Here is a 19,091-nt window from a genome sequence, read left to right as displayed (position 1 = left end):
TATATATTTCCAAATGATCATGATGAATCAACATCTCTCTACAACAATATGACAAAAACTGAACATTATAACTATCATCATATTACATTTGGTTGCAGGGCTGTTGCATTAGACTGCAATAGTTAAACTGCCAACTGAGTGTATTCCCACATGGAGAATTTATTATAGTGAAAAATAGATGCCCAGTCTAAAGCCAGCTGCATGTCAAGACGCATCATCTTGATTGAGAAAAATGCTGCTGGTACAGACACAGTAAATCACCTGCTTTCATTGAGCCAGATCACCCTGTTTGGGGGTTGTGGGGGGGCTGTGTAAAAATTGACTTCCGGGCAGTGATCTACAGACATTTGTAGTTGGTTAGAGCAGGCTGTGCAGTTTAATGCAAAAGTTTGGGCTCCATGCAGTAAACAGATATTTAAATGTCACAGCAATTTTACATTTTATTTTATTAATTTAGAAAGTTAAAAAAAAATATTGGCATGTACAAAGTGTGGGCAACCTAAGTCAATATTGACTATTTCTATTCTAGATTTAGGAATTTGCAGCTGCAGATTTTCAGGGATGTTGGTATAAGGAGTGCGGGTTGTGGTTTACAGTGGATATTGAAGTCTGCTTCGGGTCATTGTTTTAGTGTAGAAACCATCCTCTTTTTGGTTTCACTTTCTTGACCAGACCATTTTGACCATCCGGAACTTGTTGATTTGGGGAATTTGTTCTTTCCTCTATCAGTGCACTGTCTCCTGATCTACTGGCTGTCAAACCCCAAAGCAGAATATTGCCACCCTGTAGGCAAACAGGAGGTTACTAAATAAACACAGAATTAGTTGTAGTAACTTTTACGCGTGCCACAATTAATGATACACTAGTGTGACACAGGGCCGCCATTACAAGACAGCACCAAAATTTAGCAAACACCGCTGGGCCCACCTGAATTTATATTGTATTTTGTGTATCAAAGTCCTTAAATTTGCAATGAAACTGATGAGATAGCCAGGCAGTGGATTTGAGTTTACTTGGTCAAATTGCCTGGGTTGCAATCCAACAATCCAAACCAAACAACTATTTTATAAAATACACATTCACTGTATCACTTTCTGTGGTTAAGCTGACAAAACATCTTTACACGTTTCCTAGCTGATAGTTCAAATAAAAGTAAAACTACAGTATGTGCAGCAGAGCACAGTCAATAGCAATGTCAATAAAATGACAAACCACAGGAACAGAACAATTCAAAATATTTATTTCAAGTACAAATATAATTATACCACATGAGATCAAGGGGGCAGTTAAATTTGTTCCAGCATTTTAAATTAGTTGCCATACCAAGAGGCACAGAGCCAGCGCACGTATATTGAGGCTGTGTGGGTTCAGTGCTGCTGGAGCCGAGTTTCTCCCTGTAAAAGCAAAGCAGTGGAGCGTTTGTCACCACCTCATAATTCTATATTAAAATTAATTTTGTTGCTTAGTAGAAACACCACAACACTGTCATAAAATGTACAATATATGTGCTTTCTTAAATAGGTAACAGTAAGACAGTCATTATGAAGCAGTTTATTAAAATGAGATTTTATCATTATCACACCTCTTTGCTCCAGCACGACATCTCCTTCATATCGTGCTAGTTCAACAGCGTGTCTCTGGGAGGTGTCCAGCTCACCCCACTGCTCCTTAGTGACAGCCCACGCCTGCTCTGGACTCAGGCACGACAACTGAACTGCACTGAACACTACCTGCAAAACACACAACACACACAAGCAGCTCCTAAAGGACACTTGGTCACTTGAGAGGAAGTAGCCCTGGTAAAGAGGAAATATGCTTTGAAGACAGTTTCTAACATAGAAATGTATCCATGCTTGTTTTGTACAGTTTCTTTTAGCGTTTAATAGTTTTCTCATTTTTACTGATTAAATTGTCACCATTTACACTAACACAGATATAAGGGCAGCAGGACGTACCCTACCTTCGACTTTTTTAAATTAGATACTGTATGTCAATTACCACATGCATGTTACAATTTTCTGCTGCCAGGGGAAAGTTTCTCTGTGTTTGCCTTAAATTTTAAGACGTGTTCCTACGAGCATTGACGGATGTTTGTTTCCCACAGTAAAGGTTTTGAAAAAAATATATTTTTAGATCCTGGAATTTCTAACGAAAGTAATGCACTAGATGTTATTTTAGGAAGAGTGGTTTTGGTCATAAATAAAGTATTTTTCTGTCACAATACTCTTTTTTTGTTGCAACATTTTTGTGACTATGATTCAGTTTGTTTTCTCTCTAATATTTAAATATCAACATGTAAGAAAGCTTCTTTTGGCAAATTTTAAGTGATTTGCATAATTGTCAAAAGACACATTTTGCTTATGTGATTAAAGAAAATGTTTAAACTAAAAGTATCTGTACAAAGCTGTAATTTGACATTTTTATTTGTGTTATTAATAACAGAAAGAATGACTTGAGTTTAGGGGCTCGAAATACACCACATCAGGGTGACAGTGGGTCTGCATGCACAATACCAGAAGCCCGAAAGTAGTTTGTTAAAATTCAACCTCTTTAACTTTTTTAAACCTGTGCTGTTAATGTAAATCTGAATGTAATTATATCAAACAAATTTCCATTTATGGCATTGATACATGCACATCCATGTGTGCTGATACATACACTGTTTGATAAATTAGCCTGAAGTATTAGACATAAAATCATGAGTGAAACTCACTGCCATTTTCTTCGGTGACATCAGGCTGAGAGCTTCAGGGGTGATTCCCTCCATTTGTTCTTGCACCAGAGCTGACAGCACCATGTCCTCCAGGCCCGCTGGACAGAGACATGAGCACTGTCGTCAGACAATTAATGTTTCTCAAATCAAATCACAGGAAAAGTTTCCCTGAACTTTCCCTGTTTCACTCTCAAGTCTGTACCCCCAGGCATCTTTTTAATCATACCTATCCATCCAGGAGCTGTCATTTCCTTCTCCCGCCCAATATAAAATAATGTTGATCAAAAAGTTTATATCCCAAGGGATATTATGTTCTACTGTACCTGCCAATGTCCCGATTTCAGTGAAAACTTCTGGTCCCCAAGCACTAACTGGACCAAAGGCCTCTGGTCTGAACAAACGGCTTGTCAAAGCCTCCATCTGCTGTTCTGTGCATGGCAGGGACATCTCCCGCAGGAAAAGGACAGCCATGCTGCAGTTAGGGGAAAACGATTCAGGATTTTAAATTCTTCTGAGGGTATGCACAATGTTTCAGTTGGAGTTTAGCCTCCTCTTAGTTAGCACCTGTTACCAGGTACAAACCCCATTTCCTGAAAAGTTGGGACACGGTGTGAAATAAAAAGCCAATGCAATGATTCGCATTTGAAACATTTGTTTTGGTTGGTGCAGAGACAACAAATCATACGTCGAAACTGAGAAATTTCATGCGTTTGAGATCTGAGTAGAAAGCTTTAGTTTTAAGAGTATAGTTTCCCTTTTCTTGCTTGATGTAGGATTTCAATTGCTTTGTTGCATTTTTCACCTTGTAATGCACCAGATATTTGTGACAGCTCTGAATTGCAGGCAGGCCAGTTTATCACCTGGACACTTTTGCTACTGAGCCACGCTGTAGTAATATGTGCAGAATGTAGTTTGCTATTCTTTATATATTATTCAGCATCAACGGTGCCTTCACAGATGTGCAGGTTACGCAAGCTGTGTGCGCTACTCACAGATGCTGTTCACTGATAACAAGAAACATGGCTCCTCTTCTTTTTACCACGAAGGACATTAGCATCCATGATTTTCCCCAATATTTTCCAAATTTTGATCTATAAGGTCACAAGACAGTGTTCAACATCATCTACGTCCATGATAAATAAGCTTAGTCTCGGAGAAGGCGATGTTGTATTTGTGGATGCACCAACAAACTGTTTTTACTGGAAGTGTTTTTTCAGAAGTTAGGTTACCTCGTTTGTTGAAAGGTGTTTTTCACTACAGAACTTTTCCATTCTTTTGTTGTCCTTGTCTCTACTTTTCTAAGATGTGTTACTGGCATCAAATTCAAAAGAAGCAGTTCTTAAAAAAAAAAACCAACCAAAATGTCTCAGCCTTTCTGGAAATGCAGTTTGCATCCAGGTATGTGATTTCTGCATGGCAACAGGAAGCAGTGACATTAAGTCTACTTCCAACAAACTACAAATTTAGCAGTATTTTTACATATACATCTTGTATACATCTTAATTTTTTTTAAGTTGATTTAATTGGCAATTTCCCGTATGATAAACAATTGTATGGTTTTTGATGTTGCTTCCTTGATGTAAAGCATTTGATCATTCAGCAGCATTTGCAATGTACTATGGGCACAAATCACTGGGCCTTTTTAAGCTCTGTCTAAAGTTGCTTTGAGAAATCCCATTGAAGGTCACAGCACCAAACCTTTCTAATGCATTAGATTAAAATATTTGACTAACCTGAGGTTGTATGGGCTCAGTCTTTTAATCTCTGAGGGATAAAGACCACAGATCAGATGGCCAAATGTTGCCAGATCAACAACTGTGAGCTGCTCCACTTTCTGTTTTCGTTTCAACATCACCCCTAAAATCACTGCTCTCATCTGAAAAGTGAAACAGTCACATTTACCACATATTCACAGACATGTCATTGTTTTGAAGGCAATATTAAAAATTTAACAGTTCACCTTTTTGGGGCTCCAGGCTGTCAGCGTTCCTAAATGTGCCAACACGCCCAAATCAGAAAAATCTGCTTCCTGCAGCTCTCTTTCTCCCATTTCAGTCACCACTGAGCCCAGAGCCAGAACCCGATCTGCTCTCAGTTCTCTCACTGGACTGAAGGACTAGATAGAAAAAAGAACCAGAACTGTAGATGATGTTATTATTAAATGTTTTACTCAGCTGTCCTTCATAAAACCTTTACACACTGCAACAATTCAAAAAACTCAGGATACTCAGGACATAAATTTTAAGGGATTGTACAACTCCAGCTCCAAAAAAGTTGGGAAGATGTGAAAACGTCAAGAAAAACCGAATGCAATGATTTGCAAATCTCAAACCATATTTTAGTCACAATAGACCACCAACAACATATCATATGTTGAAACTGAGAAATTCTAACATTTCATAGTAAATATTAGCTCATTTTAACTATTGTGTAGCATCCCCTTTTAACAACTGTCTGTAAACTTCTGGGGATTATCAACTTCTAGCTGCTCAACAGTGCTGGGCCTTTGTTGCTGGATTTTTTGTTTTATGATGCACCAAATGTTTTCTATTGGTGAAAGGTCTGGAAAGCAGGCAGGCCAGTTCAGTACCCAGACTCTTCTCCTGTGAAGCCATGCTGTTGTGGTGGATGCAGCATGTAGTTTACCATGGTCTTGCTGAAATACGCAAGGCCTTCCCTGAAAGAGACACCGTCTGGTTGGGAGCATATGTTGCTCTAAAACCTCTATGTACTTTTCAGCATTGATGGTGTCTTTCCAGATGTGTAAGCTGCCTACACCATAGCCACTAATGCACCGCCATACCATCAGAGATGCAGGCTGTCCACTGATAACAAGCTGGATGGACAATCTTTAGTCCTGTGGACTAAAGACGGGATGATTTGAAAATCATTGCATTTGGTTTTTATGTAGGTTTTCATCTTCCCAACTTTTTTGGAATTGGGGTTGTAGTTTTGGACTAAGAATTCTGTTTTAATGGTTAGACGTGAAGAATAAGCCCCAGAAAGGGACAGTACTGAAGCACTAGTCAGACTTTGAAGCAATCTGAAGGGACGCTACAGTACATTCTGTGTTGTTACTGATAATAATACTATCTGCATAATCCATGGGAGAGAACATTTTTTATTTCTGCTAATGTGGAAAATGTAGATTTGATGCATTTTTAGTGAAGATAACATACCACAGATGCTTTCACTGACCTGCCTGAGCTTTAGCCACAGAGCCCGTCGTTGCTCAGGGCTCAGCAAAGCGTCCTGACCAAAAACTTCGACACATTGTTTCAGATCCTCCAGCAACATACGGCTCAACTGAGTGGGTGTCCATGCTGAAGGAAACGTCCCTCTGATGTCTGCACAGCTCGGAACTGGCACTGTTAGTGAGACACAGGTGAATTCAGTGTAAAGCTACCAGTGGAAAAAAAATACAAATTATACTGACACTTCTGTACTGTGTAGATCATAAATGGTGCATCAGCGGTCATAAAAATTCTTTGTAGATGAAAAACAATTAGCAGTAAAAGTTATAGGAAATGTTTCTTTAACTTTTTGCCCTCCTGCTTCGTGCTTTGACAATCCCTCGAATTAGATTCTGAGTCTGCTGCCGCTGGTGATGCTGGTCCATGCACTGAGTCATACAGACTGCACCCACCACGCTGTCCTCCCAGTGCCACTGGCCCACTAGGACCTGCTCCACTGTGTCTTTATTCAGCACTGTCTGAACGGGGTAATGCACGTCACATAGTCATGCTTCTGAGGATAAATCTCAGAGAACCAGTAAATGTGCAGTGAAATTATTTGTTTGTGCTTTTGGATGCTTACCAGCGGGATGGCATTAATCTGCTTTGTTGAGAGAGAAAACACCAGCCTGCCCAAATGTTCGATATCCCCAGCTTGCCATTTGGAAGGCTCCCTGGCAAATAAGTGTAGATATTTGGCATAATAGATTAGTCTGCAGTCGTTAGTTGTCGGACATTATGAATTTGATCTCGACACATGCTCATATATACAGTACACATATATATGTGAGTATACAGTATGTGCCATTGTGATACAGTATGTGCAGACTGTTGTTTCAGGTTGTTTTAGATATATTGTAGTTTTGTAAAATATTTTTGTTATACCTATCATGTAGTTGTGTCCTTTTTCTAAAATGTCATTAAAATGGAACTTTTCAAATTAAACTGTCAACACTTTACAAATAAGATTTTGGCACATGATTGACCCCAGGGTCATAATTACGATCTTGTTGTGTTTGAGCAGATGTGATGTGCTAATTTACCCAAAAAGGTCTTTCTGTGTGAGCAGGGCACTAATGTCTCTTAGTGCCTCTTTAGGAAGGCAGAAACTTCTTATCTCCTCCAACCGCAGGGCCAGAGCTCTTCTGTCCACCAGAGCTAAACTGTCTCGGTCTAAGAAGGGCAGTAAAGGCCCCAGGACATCCAGCATGGTGCCGTCAATCTCCTCCTTGGCCTGAGAAGAGCCCTGCAGAGCACCACATACACACATCAAGCCTGGATTACTAGGATTTCTCATGACCGTGACTTTCTTTAAAAAGCTGTTGAGAGGATAAAGAAGGGTATGTTCTAAATCTCTTTCTCTGTATGTTTCTCTGTGTGTGGGTGTGTGATTTGTGGAGTTGCCTGAAACAGCAACAGTTTCTTCTTCACCCTTAATGTGTTATTACAAATCAAACACATGACTCACCAGCATTGATGCAAGCCCTGATTTAATTTCTACAGAAATAGTTCCAGTTAGCTCAGAGCTCATGGTTCCTGTTTATCATATTAATTACCCTGAGGTTAATTAACATTTTGTCTTTCAACTTAATAATATTTATAGCCGCAGCGTATTTGTGATAACGCTTTTCTGCCTAAAAAAATGTGCTATTTGTATAGTTGATGTTGGTGTTTTACCAGTTCAGCTACAGCCATCTCAGCTAAGTTATTCTGCTTGTAATGTGGCAGTCTGAGGAAATCAGTGAAGTGTGCCTGGATGTGGTCCAGGATAGCTCTGAAGGATGCATTAGTAAGCTTCTCTATCATCGTCACTCTAGAAAAAAAGAGAACAGACATGTAAATGTAGTCATCTTTGGATAAACTGTAAGATATTTGTGTAAATATTTATGCTACATGTTTCTGCCCAGTTTAATACTGGGATACCTACGGTAATCTCACAGCAAACCCAGAGCTGAAAATGTTAGGATCCAGTTCAGGCTGTTTCCTCAGTTCCTCTATGATACATTTCCGCTGGTAACACAGCAAAAACACACCTAATTTGTAAAATTTAACATTTTTAAATTTGATATTAATTTTCTCCCTTTGTGTAACTTGGTCTACTCGGCCATGGCTACATCTCAAAGCCTGTAAAAAAGAGTTTGAAAATTTAAAGGGAGTTTAAGTGTTTTTATTTCTCACCAGAGCAGGTCTCATGCCTCCAGGCAGATCGCTAAGAAACTGAAGCAGCTCTGCAAAATCTGTATCGTTGGACCAAAACCTCAAAAGGTCACAGTTCATTCCACCGGCAAGATGACCCAAAGTGCTCCAAGTGAAAGAGAAGTTATTATTTAAAATTGTTTGAGTATTTGACCTGAAAATTAGTGTGTGTGTATGTGTGTCCCTTTTATTTCAGTTGTCAACATTTTGACTTAAATCAGTCTGGTGCACTAGATCCAACTTACCTCAGGGATTTGCTGGTAATGTTCCGAAATTCATGGATTGTTTTGAACAGAAACTGAGCCTATAAACAAAAACCAAGTGTAAGTGTCAATGTGACCAAATAACATTTCAGTCAAAGAATCTAAACCAACTTGTAGTTACTTTGAAGGATCAACCATAACAATATTATCTCCATGTTTTATACAATTTACCATAAATCATGTAATTTTAATTCCTACACGAGTAAATTTTTATACTGCCATTGAAAAAAACTAAAGCCAGTGAGCCTATGAGCTACAGTTAAATCTGCACCAATGCAACTATGGTAAACTGCTTACACAGCACTACAGGTATCAGGTATCAGGAGATGCTTTGATACTTTATAACCCGTGAAAAGTAATTCCTCCAAATGCAACAGTTATTCTTATTCACATTATTTAGTTAACTTTACTCAGTTATTGACAATATGCACTTCCTACCAGTTTCCATCGAGGTGGAGTTAATTGCAGGACAAACAAACTCATTTAATCTGTTTTTAAAGGTATCTAACTTAAAATGATCAATTACAGAACAGTACTAGACCAGTGGAAGACAGCAATTCACGAAAAGGTCAACCCAGTGTATTGACCTTTTCCCGCCCTTGGAGCACACTCTGCTGGGTTGCTAAGAATCGACGAAGGATTGATTTGTTCCAAAAGTGCACAGCTGCAAGTAAAAATCTATTTCATGTTCATGCAGTAGAGTGTAAAGTACATTTCATACTGAGCACTGGATAAATACAGCTCGAGAAGGCCTCTTACTTGTGGGGACATTGGGGAGATGGGGGGACAGCCAATTTAAAGAGCTTACCTTAATAGAACATTATATAATATTATAGTATCGTGGTATAATAGTTTTGTGGCAATAATCAAACGCATTAAGAATTTTTTTTTTACATGACTTTAGACAATGTGAACAATACAGAGAGCCATGTATAATAGCTCTTTGAAATACTAAAACTACAGTAATAAGCATCACTTATTTATGTTTTTTCCTTTTTGTCCTTTTTTAAGGCCAACGGTTTGCATGGTTTGCAAGTATGTTCAAGTAACTACACGTGGCACATTCCAAGTTGCAGGAAATGTCGCACCTGTTGGCCCAACTTAAATAAATCTGCTGTTTGGAATACAGTACATAGTGCATTTAATTTGAATTTTTAAGCACAAAAGACAGGTCATATTCCAGTTTACTTGTCATGTTCAAGACAATTGGTTTGTTTAAGTCTGGTTTATCTGCTACTCTGCTTTGTGAAGGGCGGAAATTGTACCATTCAACAATATTTGCTGCTGGGTTTTTTAGATTTTAGTTGGAATATCATGTCTCACTCAGCCATTCACATTTTCACAAACACTGCCTCCTTACAAAGTCCAGAGAATTTCAGGATTCCAGTGCATGTGTGAAAAAAGCTTAGGAAACACTGTAGTCCAGTATAACTTGAGACGTTTTTACAACAACAGGAAGTGTGATATTCCTAGTACTTTCATTGGTCACAGAGGAAAGATCATTTTGTTCAGCCATGAGTTTGTCATCGTATCACTTTTCCTTAAATGTTAACATTTGGCCCAAACATTCTTGGTTCCCAGGGGATGAGTGATTTACATTTTGAAGACTCTATGAGCTTCCTTGTGACACTCTAAAACCAACTGCACACAAACTTTGCAGACTTTAACAGACGGGTGAACATGGGAAAAACAGATTCAAACATCTCTTGACTTTGATGTGGGCTTCAAACTGTTCAGTTAAGGCAGAAAAGCTGTTTACCAGCTACACAGCAGAAAAATGACTGGCCTGGATGTGGAACACTACACTGATGGTATAGGACCACATTAGATATGTATGTAGCGGCGTCAGCTTCGAGTTAAATAACAAACAAACAGCGTTGACAGTTATTTAAATAGAACGGGCTCAATATGCAGTGCCACAGTATATTTCAGTGTAACTACTCAGTGAAAAGGCCAATCTTTATTGATTTGACTCAGGTCTTGTTAGACTGAGAACAGGTGGTGGAAGCCAGATAATACACTCTTGGCTGTGACAAAATCCCTTTAAGGTAGCCATTATTAATTAATGCTACACTCCTCCAGACCATTGTACTACATCCAAACTAATTAGCTTGATGGTGACTGGTGCATATGGAGTATTAATATCCTGAAAGGCTCACCTGAAGCGTAGTCAATGAGTGTCAGATTAATGGGAGCCGAGACTGAACCTGGTACCATTTTTTCTTTAGTCGGAGAACTGGCACCCTATTGTGGTCTTAACAATGCAGTGTTAAACAGTGCTAAATGTGTACCTGCTGTGCTGACCAGTGTGCATCTCTGTACAGGCTGATATCTCTCAGGATAGTTTCTCCACTCGTGGCCTCTATCAGCATCCTCAGAGGGACAAATGGTAAAAGACAGTTCAGCTGCTGAGTGACGTTCTGCAAGTCTCTGTGAAAAGCCTGTTGACACTCAAACCGGAAACACACAAAACAACGTCAATTTAAACCGAGAAGCTTTGAGCCTCGCATTGGGAAACACAAAGCATGTTTCACTCATGTGGATCAAATGGACACAACAGGGCCAGATTAGCAGATTAATGTTGTCCAGGGTACAGGCTTTTGTTTCTTTTTGTAAATTGGTAATATTCCAGTGAGTTTCATGTTTCAATCTGGAGCTCGTGAAGTTGAACTGTATGCCAAAACTACATATGAATCTCAACTCTCTATGACTCACGTGAGTCATAGAGAGTCATCGCAAATTGAAAAGATAAGAGAAGCAGTAAGTGATGTACTTAAGAAGAAAAACACGGTCACCTCCTGCATTGCATCGTACATCATGGCTTTTTGGCCTGGTTTAAGCTCGGTTAGTAACATTCTCCAACACTGACAGCGAACAGTTTCATTGATCTCAGGCCACTGGAGGTCTCTGAGCACAGCAGGGGACAGACCAGAGTGTAAAGACTTCAGAATGCACAGTTCTTCCATGGTGAGCTGGTAACAAGAGAGAAACACAGTGGTGAGACGGCAGTTGCTTGGAATTCAGCAGATATATTTTGAAAAGGTCCACTTACGTTGATGTCCTTCGAAATCATGGATAACATTTGAAAAGCCTAAAGAAAGGATTAAAAAGTTAACAAGTGTGTAAGCAACACGTTGATACATACAAAATACAGCAGCGTTCACACTTAAAAGCAGTTGTTAAAGGTCAGATATTTTTCATCAGTGTTTTCTTCTTCTTAACCACTGAGAAGCAGCTGTGACCAAAATGTCCAGCAGTCAGAGGCGCTTGGGGCCCCATGCTTCTCGAGGGCCCCTGAGGGCTGACAAAAGTTAAACACTGTGTGCAAAGTTTACAATGACACTAGCAGTCGGAGACGTCCCTAAGAGGGTCCCGACTCTCACTCCTGCAAGTAGCACATGATTCATTGCTAACAGAGGAGTTATCAAGGAAGTTATCCTTCTGGGAGAGAAAGCATGATAGTGTTAAGTTTAGCAGTGGATATAATAACAATTTAATATAATAAACTAAGTAGCATTAGCTAAATGCTGCTAGTGTAGCTGTAATTGTGGTGAATTGATATCCCATTGTTTTTTTTATTTACCTTGACAATTAACATGAGCTAACTTAGGTGACTAAGAGAGATAAAGAAAAAACTTCTGTTTTGTGAGAATGGTTTGTAAAATGCATTTTATCTTGTAGAAAGGGGTAAAAACTGGTTGTTTTCCAATAAAATCTGGAAACTTTCATGGAAATGCAACTCATCATTAGGTCAAAGTGAAGGCAGGTGAACCTTGTACTGTATATCTAACATGCAACAAAATGGTAGAGACCATTTAATAACTTCACACAAGATAAGTAAGACAAGAACCTTTGAGTGAAAAGAAAACTGAAGTGACTTCTGACCTGTGCTGGAGGATATCTGTGTAACCCTGGCTGTGAAAGGACTTCCAGGAGCTGTGATGAGGGGAGATGCAGCACGAAGGAAGCTCCTAACTCAGGCAGCAGACCTCTGAGTGCAGACAGCTCTGGAAGAGACATGCTGCTGACATTCAGGGCCTGAACTGCCGGCACCAACCAAGAGGACAACTACCCGTGAGACACAAAAGAAACTGTAGTTAGGTAGTGTAGAGGTTTGAAGAAGATACTCTCTAGTGTTTTAAATACAGTGGATATTAATGAGGGCTTGTGCCCCTCACCCTGCCACTGGGACTGATAAACCCCTTAGACATGCAGAGAGCCAGCTGCTGCCAGACAGCAGAGGACACAGCTGAGTCCTGGAGATAGAAACCCAGGTCCACTGGATCCAGGTAACATGCAAGGACTCCTAACCTGCAAGAGACATCATCCTTCGGTCTTTCTGGGTATCAGATCAAAATTAAACTTAAGTAATGTAACTTAAGTATAATTGTATTTGTACTTTACTTGAGTATTTGCTTTTTCTGCAAATTCATAGTTTGACTAATTTCTGAGACAAATATTCTTTGTCTATTTTATAACTTTGTTTACTTTTCAGATTAAGATGCACAAAAACAAAATACAGTTTAATAATAACACTTTATTGATCAACACTGTGACAACTGTGGAGCAATATGTTTTGAAACTCCTGCAATTTAATGGTATGAAAATTAGGTATCTACAGCAGGTCCCACCTCAGTATGTCATCACTGGTTAGGTTCTTTTTCTTACTGAAGAGGGTCCGCAGGACATGGCGCCCCCTTACACCATCCAGACTGCTGTTGCCTAGCAACTCTACCAGAGGAGCAAGCTAGACAATAAAACAAGGAAAATCATAAAAACGTCTTAAGTAAGGTGATGTCTTTGATGATGGTTTTGGAGACCAATAAGTGTTTACTAGCACTGGGATGTTGTCACTGTTGTAGTTATGGGCCACATATTTATTTTCTTTTTTTTATATACTGTTAATTGTGTTTCTCCACTGTCAGCTGCACATTAGGATGAAAGCTAACAATTTTTGCCAGTGATGCATGTATGAGGTGACCAATGTGAGAAAGATAAGGCTGTTAAATGCACAGTTACGGTATGTAAAGAAGTTAAAATCAGTGAAATGCCCTCTTACCTGTTGGGATGTCAGTTGCTGAAAATGACTGACTGGCAGGTAAGGTAGAAGTGGGAAGATGGAGATGAGAAAGTATGGGGGCCATGTAGGGACATCCCCCACTACACTCGCCTGCAGAAGTCTTTTTACAAAGGCCTTCTTCTGCAGTGACTTCATACCGGAGCTGTGGTCACGAATGGCTGTCAACCTAAAGAACAAGATGTCAGCATCAGGACCGGAAGCTATATCAGAATAAATGTTTATTGGCTCAGTGATGAGTCACTCACACGCTGTCGTTGACTATCAGAGAGGCAGGGAAGTTCATGATATCGGAGACAGACATGAATGGAATGAACTGAGAAAGGTCCACAAACAGTTCTGGGGTCACCCGAGGGAACTTATGAATGAAAGCCGCGGTCATTGTTTCCATGGCCTGTAACTCTTTTTGAGAGGCCTGACAGAGAAAACAAAAGAGCCGGACACAAACTGAAGGGTATTCAATTTGACCCTCTGCATAAGAGAAAACAGCTGTGCATTGTAATGAGGAGTTAACACTTTAATCACCACAAGAAATCAAGAAAAAAATGACACAAATGTTACTTTTGATGTTTTGCTGACAGATTTAGTACTAACCTGACTGGTTTCAACTTGCAACTGGTTCCAACTTTGATGCATATGGGAGATAAATCTCTTCACTGCGTCTTTTTTAGCAGACATCACTATGGTGCGAATGCTGTCTCTGGGCATCTGGAGGTACTCCTGTTGAGATAAAATGATTCACCTAAATGTAACATTCAGTGATCTGACCTGTTGTGAAATGTTTAACATGAACGTAGCTGCACAGCGCAGTACCTGCAGCAGAACCCTGAGAGCAGATGAGTTGTCTTCCTGCTGGATGAGGTCCCACAAGACAGGCTGAAGTGACAGCAGAAACCATTTTCACTTTTTCTTTTCTGTGTGTGAGTAAGAGTGTGTGTGTGTGTGTGTGTGTGTGTGTATCTTAGTCAGTGAACTTACACTGAAGCAGCTCAGCAGGTCTTCTTTCAGAGTGGCGTTCTGCTCTCTGCGCAGAAAAACTCCCACAGTGTGCAGGATGCTGATGCAGGCTTCTGGCTGCAGTGTAGCCCAGGATGTGTTGTCAAGGAGACTGGAGAGAAGGATGGCCTGACCCAAACCTTGTCTTGCCTCTCTTTCGCCTTCATCCAAACCCGCAGAGAGGCCCACCATGAAGTCCAGGACTCGCAACACATATCCCAGCCCCACTAAAAACCCTTCGCGTTCCCCTCCCTCAACCTCACACACACTAAGTTTGTGAAGGAAGTCAGCCAGCAGCGGGGCCGGGTCCACACACAGCTGCGATGTGTCGAGCTCATACGGTGCTGGGAGCATGTCAAAAAACCTCTGCAGGAGGCACTTCCTGCTCTCCAGTTCTGCCTGCAGATCAGCACAGACATCCGCAAACTGAGGCACCAATCTCAACAGCTGACGGTAGAGTGTGGCATTCAGACAGATGTGCTCTCGCAACCCATGTGTCTGTGCACAGAGCTCCAGGAGGCTGGTGTTAGTGAAATGATGCAGATCCCACTCCAGGTACTGACAAGTGCTCTCAGCGGTGTCAACACGGGAGACGTTGAGTATTTTGGAGCAGTACGCTGCGGCCCAGCTTCCCTCCGATAAGGAGGGATGTGAATCGGGGGAATCTTTTCCACACAAAGCAGAGATCAGGACTGAGCTGTTGGGCAGGAAGCAATGTCTGAAAGCCCGGGCACTCAGTGACCTGCCACCCAACTGAGCCAGACAGTTCTCGTTGAGGCCTAGACTTCCCATTGCCTCACCTGACAGGTGCACACACAGGTCATCTATATTTGTCTGGTTAAATAAATGGTAGTTCTTTGTCCCAGCCACCTGCAGATAGTAACACAGGATTGACTTAACACAAAGTAGAAACATGTTATGTTCAGATATTTATAAAACATTTACTCATTTACTAAGTTCACTCATCATTAAGTGCCCTATTACCTGATGTGCTCTCTGCAGCCAGAAAGAGGAGTTGGCACAAACTGTGTTGTTAAATTCATGGGCAAAGAACTCACTGCAGACATGGACCCAAAGGAAATCCTCCTCAGCTGCGGACAGGTACCAAGCTGCATCAGAGCACGTGGAATGCAGGTCAAGCCCCAACTGAGCTTCTGTAGGATTCGACGAGCTGTTCTCCCCTTGAAAAAGTTTACAGTAGAGGAACACAGTGAAGTTGGAGACACCTGTCAAGCCTGGGATGGATTCATTGCACGCGGCCTCCAGGATTTCTGTCGAGGTGAAGTACTCCATCTCTTTCACTTGGTCGTTGTTCTCTCTCATTCTCGAGCTGGGAGGCATCGTAGAGTGATCCTGACGGAGTTTTTGATTGAAAACTGTTCGTGGAGAAAAGACTGTTTTAGGAGATGAGTTGGCTGGTATTTGTTGCGATCTTAGTTCATCTCCGTCCGATGCGGAAGGGCAGGACAGGAATGGAAAGGAGCCAGGGAGACCTTGAGAGCTGATGCCCAAAGCCTGGGTGTTCCATGTCACATTATGCCTTACCCCCCTAAGGATGCATCGACAGATGGTAGAAATGTGATTTATTTTTGGCAAAAATTTACAATCAAACCTATCAAGTGCAAATATTTCTATATTATATATCTTACCACAAGATCAGCTGTCTCAGGTCACCTTCAAAGAGAAACATTAATAAAGAGTATTAGGCAAAATCAAAGTAAACGAGAGGTGGAAAAAGCAACTGCAGCACCTGCAGCACAGGCCTGATGCAGCTCAGCTAACAATGCCCAAGATATAGTGTTACTGACATCAATGAGAGGATAAAGAGATTAGCCAAGCTAACAACAGATGCTTTCAATAAGCAGGATGATTATTAAGATTTTAAAGTAGTGTCAGTCACTGTCACATTCTCTGCTGCATCTTCCAGGTGAAACCAGGGCCAAACACATGAGTTACACTTTTATAAAGGATTAAGTTTAGTGAGAATATTATCCAAACAGCTTAGCATTAGATTCTTACCTACAGCATGGTTGAATGAAAATGTTGTTCTTATTCTTAATATTCGAAGCATTATTACTTTTCCCATAATTATACTCTATAAAGCTTTATTTAAATATGCCATCACAGATTACCAGCAATCTAAAATATAACAGGAGCATCTTAATCACCAACTAATTCTTTTAAAAGGCTGCATAAATGGGTAAAATTAAACGTGTGACAGCAAAAAACGATGTCTTGTTTTCTGTGGTAATATCCACCGGGTTGAAGCCTTGTAGGTTGTGCTTTACTTTTCTTAGTTTTAGTTTTTGCAAATTGTCCACAAACTCACCGATTGAGCACCGGCCCTGAGCATTGGGCTGTGGCACGTCCACCAGGCTGCTGACATCATCAAGCAGCGCCATGGTAACGCGTGACACTTTCTTCCTCAGGTTACCATAAACAGAGCTACCCACCCTGTGCAGGAGGCCCCTCCTTAACCCATCCAAACTTTGCACAAGAGCTAAATTACTCTGTGCTAAGTGTCCCCCTCGCTCTCCTCCGCCTGAACGTGATAACGCCTGCAGCAGTAAACTCTGCATGGAGTCTGGGTCATCCTCCGTAGCCACCCTCTCTCCTAGAGATGCATTTCCAAACAACCCATTCTGCCTCATGGCCTCAGGAAGCAGGCTGAAGGGTTTCAAACGTCCAAATGCACTTAAACCTTTGCTGTGTTCAGCACCTTCCCCTGCTGGATGTAAACTGACCACAGGCTTCCAATTGCGTGTTTCTAGAAACTGCAGCAGCTGCTGAAGCCAGCTAACACTGAAAGCACAGTCACTACGACCCTTTAGGGCACAGATGAAGCCCTGCAGGCCTGCACTGGCCTGGCCGTAGGTCCCGCTGACCAGAGCCTGAAGAGCAGCTTCCAGCACAGCGCTCACTGTCCTCCAGTTCTGAGACAAGAATGTCAAGATGGGTCTGTGGGACTGACGCTCTGATAGAGTGACCAGGCTCTGCAGCAGCCCCAAGAGCCAGTCCCAGTGAGGGCTGCCTCTCAGGGACAAAAACCATTCCTTGATTTTAATGCTGGGTCGGGGAGGCACCTGCATGTTCCACTGGTTCAGTGCAGCACCTCCGTCAGACTGGAGAAAGAAATGCAGCACCTTCTCCCACAGCTGCTCCTCATCTGGCTCCACGAGTGTCCCATCCAGCTCACCACCCATCTCTTGAAGATAGAGGGAGATGTTGTAGAGGAAACCAGAGAGACGATGTCTGTCAAATGGCTTGTTTCGTGAAGGCAGGTTCTTACTTGGAAGTAGACCAAGTGTTTTTAGGCTCCCCATAATATTCCTCACCCACGGGTGCACAGACTGGGCCTTGCTTGATTCTGGAGCAGCTTTCTGAGGATTCCAGCCACCTCCTTTGATCCATTTAGAAATGATTTCTTTAAGAATGGCCTCTCTCTGGTCCACTTTATTACCCCCTGAAGGAGTCCCATTACACATTGAGTCAGCATTATGTGAAAAAAAAACACACGTAGTAAGCAAACACACAAAAATTGTGTTTAATGCAATGTCTTGGCGGCACACTCACCTGTCCTCTCAGGAGATCCATGTCCCAGTAAAACAGCACAAATTATGATGCTTGTGAATCTAAGAGTGGCCATCCCTGGCCTTTTCTCGGCCATCTTCATCTCATGTCGGAATGCACAGTCACACAGTGGTGTTACATCATTTTCTCTGGGCCGTTTCTCCTATTGATTTTACAAAGCCGTGTTTAAACTGATGCTGTTCTTTTCATTTTGAGTGATTGTGTGGACCCAAGGAGTAAAGTATCTCTGGGGAGAGGGGATATTAAACCTTAATGACTGGCTACTACATCACCTTACCACTTTCACTGCATGGTTAGTAAGACAGCAATCATTAAGGCAATTTACCTATAACAACTATAAAAAGTATTAGAGGTGGGTCCACATGTGATGAGGAAAAGCAATAAATGTAAAACAATTTGTTTAAATATAGTTTTGATCTGAGGTTTCAGACAGCTTGATACAATGCAGCAAATGATACAGTATTTAACAAATTGTGTTTGTCAGCGATCATTTGATGATTTAAGAACAAATTGAGGATTTAAAGAAAAATGTTCAGGACTCACCGGCAGCTACAATCCACTCCACAAACTTAAGTGTTTGCCAGCATCTCTAACTTAGAGGTGTCACTCCACTCAGTGCTGACCTCTCTCTGTTTCACCATCACTCTGACTTTCTCCACGCGTCACTCTCCTTATGCACCCCTCCCACCACTGGCCTCTCTCCTTCTCTCTCCCTCCATTCTTTTAATTGTTATAGGGGATTGGTGTTGTAGTCTCTGGGATTTCCACCCCCTTTGAGAAATTATTGAAAATACAATTTCCATGGATTTCTGATGGAGCATTTGTGCTACACGGATGTGCATTAAATATTATGTTGATGAAACTTTTGATTTACACTTTTTGACATATAAAAATAAGGAGATACAAACTTTTTCACCACATTGTATGTGGATGATCTTACAGTAGCATGGTGGATTATTTTACTTGAGAATGTATAGAATAAAGAGTTTAGTGTGAGTAAACTTTGGTTGAAAATAAACATC

The 19,091-nt window shown here is 41.1% G+C and overlaps 1 protein-coding gene across 1 annotated transcript; it reads right to left on the bottom strand.

The window, feature by feature from the left end:
* Nucleotides 1–1,261: 1,261 nt before the first annotated feature.
* Nucleotides 1,262–18,284, bottom strand: LOC137104896 (stereocilin). The gene is made up of 29 exons (XM_067486750.1): nt 18,052–18,284; nt 16,808–17,941; nt 16,128–16,152; nt 15,463–16,027; nt 14,461–15,348; nt 14,296–14,358; nt 14,077–14,202; nt 13,731–13,897; nt 13,465–13,651; nt 13,037–13,152; nt 12,584–12,716; nt 12,291–12,473; nt 11,458–11,496; nt 11,201–11,377; nt 10,697–10,846; nt 8,388–8,446; nt 8,125–8,248; nt 7,874–7,956; nt 7,624–7,759; nt 6,990–7,192; nt 6,530–6,620; nt 6,254–6,425; nt 5,912–6,081; nt 4,674–4,829; nt 4,447–4,589; nt 3,037–3,185; nt 2,714–2,811; nt 1,583–1,730; nt 1,262–1,394 (listed from the first exon to the last, which is right to left on the bottom strand). Exons 1-29 carry the CDS (start codon nt 18,149–18,151, stop codon nt 1,306–1,308), a joined length of 5,874 nt encoding a protein of 1,957 aa, XP_067342851.1. The 5' UTR covers nt 18,152–18,284; the 3' UTR covers nt 1,262–1,305.
* Nucleotides 18,285–19,091: the final 807 nt, after the last annotated feature.

This window comes from Channa argus, chromosome 2, assembly GCF_033026475.1.
Source record: "Channa argus isolate prfri chromosome 2, Channa argus male v1.0, whole genome shotgun sequence".
Taxonomy (NCBI): Eukaryota; Metazoa; Chordata; class Actinopteri; order Anabantiformes; family Channidae; genus Channa; species Channa argus.
The sequence above is the reverse complement of the archived record's forward strand: the minus strand, read 5'-3'. Positions and strand labels throughout refer to the sequence as shown.

Coding starts and splice junctions, on each gene's coding strand:
- LOC137104896 (XM_067486750.1), bottom strand. CDS start 18,151: ATGAAGATGGCCGAGAAAAGGCCAGGGATGGCCACTCTTAGATTCACA. Junction 10,847..11,200: donor TGTACGATGCAATGCAGGAG/GTGACCGTGTTT, acceptor GAGTGTCAACAG/GCTTTTCACAGAGACTTGCA. Junction 7,193..7,623: donor AGATGGCTGTAGCTGAACTG/GTAAAACACCAA, acceptor GGTGCTCTGCAG/GGCTCTTCTCAGGCCAAGGA.